This window comes from Nicotiana sylvestris, chromosome 1 (assembly GCF_000393655.2).
Source record: "Nicotiana sylvestris chromosome 1, ASM39365v2, whole genome shotgun sequence".
Lineage (NCBI taxonomy): Eukaryota > Viridiplantae > Streptophyta > Magnoliopsida > Solanales > Solanaceae > Nicotiana > Nicotiana sylvestris.
Genome location: NC_091057.1, coordinates 87,724,090 through 87,727,416, shown reverse-complemented (window position 1 = coordinate 87,727,416; position 3,327 = coordinate 87,724,090). Strand labels below are relative to the sequence as shown.

Sequence of the window (3,327 nt, the reverse complement as noted above, 5' to 3'; positions counted from 1 at the left end):
TATCCTGCTCCCTTATCTTCAATTGATGATATCCGGACCGCAAGTAAATTCTTAAGAAGCACTTAGCACCTTGCAATTGACCAAACAAATCATCTATCCTTGGTAGAGGGTATTTATTCTTGATTGTGGCTTTGTTTAGTTGCCGGTAGTCAATACACATCCGTAGCGACCCATCTTTCTTGCTTACAAACAAGGCCGGTGCACCCCAGGGCGACACACTTGGCCGAATGAAACCCTTATCTAACAAATCCCTCAACTGTTCCTTCAATTCCTTCAATTCTGCCGGTGCCATTCTATAAGGTGGAAATGATATAGGCTACTTGCCTGGCATCACGTCGATCCCAAAATCAATCTCCCTGTCTGGTGGGATCCTAGGGAGCTCATCTGGAAAGATATCTGGAAATTTATTCAGAACTGGCACAGACTCAAGGCTATGCGCCTCGGCATCGGTATCCGTAACCCGAACTAAATGATAGATACACCCCTTTTTGATCATCTTTGTAGCCTTAAGGTAAGAAATAAACCGACATTTTGGCACTGCATTATCTCCTTTCCATTCCACATTGGGGTCATTAGGAAATTCAAGCCTCATAGTTCTAGTCCGACTATCAAGTTTGGCAAAACATGAATAAAGCAAATCCATTCCCATTATTACATCAAAATCAACCATCCCCAATTCAATAAGATCGGCCATGGTATCCCTACCATGCACCATAATGACACAACCTCTATAAACTCGAGTAGCCGTAATAGACTCACCAATCGGAGTAGACACCAAGAATAGCTCATGAAGCTGATCCGGTTCTATCCCAACTTCCATTGCAACAATAGGGGTAACATAGGACAAGGTGGAACCGGGGTCAATAAGTGCATACACATCATGAGATTGTATAGTAAGAATACCTATAAAAAAATCTAGAGAAGCCTCTGCGGTCTGGCGACCACTCATAGCATAGAACCGGCTGGGTCCTCCCGAACTCTACGCACTGCCCCTAGCTGCACCACGCCCCGCAGGTGCTGGAGCAGTTCGAGTTGGAGAGGGTGCTAAAGATGTAGCAGCTGCTGGACTGGATGGCTGTGTTGTAACCTTACCCGCACCTTGGTAGGATACATGACAATGTCTCTGAATGTGGTCCCTCATCCCACATCCGTAGCATATGGGTAACTCCATGTAGCAAATCCTTAAGTGCACCTTTCCGCACTTAGGGCACGGGAACCTCTTCTGCTGCTAAGATCTCCCCCCTGACTGACCCTATTGGTGGGTTCCCCTGCTACCTTGACTGGGCTTGAAATGACTCTATTGTTGCTATTGGCTGGGCCTTGATGGCGGTGCACTAGTTGAAGATTGTGCGACAGACTAGGATGACCCTGATGATCCTCCCCAAAACGATGATCTTCCCCTACCTAGTGACTCTACCATGTTGCCCGTAGATCGGGCCTTGTTGTTATCCTCTCTCTCCATCATGTTCTTCAATTTACGGTTCTCTGTGGCCGGAGCAAATGCTACCATCTTCCCATAATTCATGTCGAAATTCAAGGCAGTAGTAGAAGCCTCATTAATAGTTAAAGGATTAAGTCCCTGAACAAACCGGCGCACCCTGGTCTCCATTGTGGGAAACATGTGAATAGCATACTTGGACAGGCGGGCAAACTCCATGTGGTACTCCTACACACTTCTGCTACCTTGCTTCAGATTCTCAAACCCTGCTACACGGGCTGATGTAACGACCCGGCCAGTCGTTTTAAGAATTAATTCCCCGATCCCCTATTAACTGCATTCCCTGTGTCTCTTTATGTTATTTTGATTCCCCGGGATGTTTTGTTTTGAGTTTCAGAGTGTTTTGGGACACATAGTCCTAAACGAGAGCTTAAGCTTTAGAATTTGGACCGTAGTCGGAGCAGTGTGAAGATAGACTCGAAATGGAATTATGTTAGCTCCATTGGGTTATTTCGGGCTTAGGGGCATGTTTGGATTGTGTTTTGAAGGTCCGTAGCTAATTTAGGCTTGAAATGCCAAAAGTTGAATTTTTAAAGTTTCCGGTTTGATAGTGAGATTTTGATAATGGGGTTGGAATGAAATTTTGGAAGTTGGAGTAGCTCCGTAGTGTTGAATATGACGTGCTTGCAAAATTTTAGGTCATTCAGACGAGGTTTGATAAACTTTTTGATCGAAAGCGTAATTTGAGAGTTTTTGGAGTTCTTAGGCTTGAATTCGTTGTTTAATTGGTGTTTTGATGTTGTTTTGAGTGTTCCGAAGATTGGAAAAAGTTTTAATAACGTTTTAGGATTGGTTGGCATGTTTGGTTGATGTCTTGGGGGTCTCGGGTGTGTTTCGGATGCTCAACGGGTTGTTTTTGGACTTGGAAAGATTGCAGATTTTCTGTTGTTGTGTTGTAGAGAAAGAATTCATCACGTTCGGGAGAGAATCTCGCATTTGCGTAGAGCATCTAGGTGAAATAGTTGAATCGTTCTTCACGTTCGTGATGATGTCCCGCATTCGCGAGGGTATGAACCCTTTGGTCTTTGCGTTCGCGACATTGTCCGCACGTTCGAGTAGGGTTCGCTACTGTAAGCTACGAGTTCGTGAGTGGACCTCGCATTTGCGAAAGAGGAAGTTGGCTAGTAGGATTTTTGTGCATCGCGTTCGTGATAGTAGTCTCGTGTTCGCGAAGAAGAACGTGTCTGGGCAGAATATAAAATTTCAAAGTCGAGGGTTTAGCTTTTTTGTGAAAACTAAAGCTTGGGAGCTCGGATTTGAGAGAGGTTTTGAGGGATTTTCAGAGATATCGATTGGGTGACGATTCTAAACTCCTTTTTTCTTGTATTACATTAATATAAATATGAATTCATCATTTAATTTCGAAATTTGTAAGAAAATTTGGAGAAAGTTCTTAGACCAAAAATTTGAGTTTTGATGGGGGATTTGACATTGGATTTTAATAATTTTGGTATGGTTAAACTCATGAGAGTATGAGGATTCTGTAAATATAAATTTTACCTAATTCTGAGATGTGGGCCTGAGGGGCATTTTGGTTATTTTTCCTAAATTCGCTTATTAGCTTAGAATTTGTTTGTAGAATCAGTTACTTCAAGTGTTATTTACATTATGCAGTTGAATTGAATAGATTTGGTCATTTGGAGTCAAGTACTCGTGGCAAGAACGTGGTTTCGGGTTGATATTAAGCTGGTTCGAGGTAAGTGGCTTGCCTAACCTTGTGTAGGGGAAACTCCCCTTAGGATTTGGTATTGCTGATATTTGAGATGCCTTGTACGTGAGGTGACGAGTGCGTACTTGTGCTAATTGTTGAAAAATCTGGTTTTTCTTAA

At 43.0% G+C, this 3,327-nt stretch overlaps 1 protein-coding gene across 1 annotated transcript; it reads right to left on the bottom strand.

Moving 5' to 3' along the window:
• Positions 1–316: 316 nt before the first annotated feature.
• On the bottom strand, positions 317–949 carry LOC138872101 (uncharacterized). Its single transcript, XM_070150119.1, has one exon. The coding sequence runs from the start codon at positions 947–949 to the stop codon at positions 317–319; it is 633 nt and encodes a 210-aa protein (XP_070006220.1).
• Between the last annotated feature and the right edge of the window lie 2,378 nt (positions 950–3,327).

What these genes read in the sequence shown, in the direction of transcription:
- LOC138872101 (XM_070150119.1), bottom strand. Translation starts at nt 949, where the DNA reads ATGAGTGGTCGCCAGACCGCAGAGGCTTCTCTAGATTTTTTTATAGGT.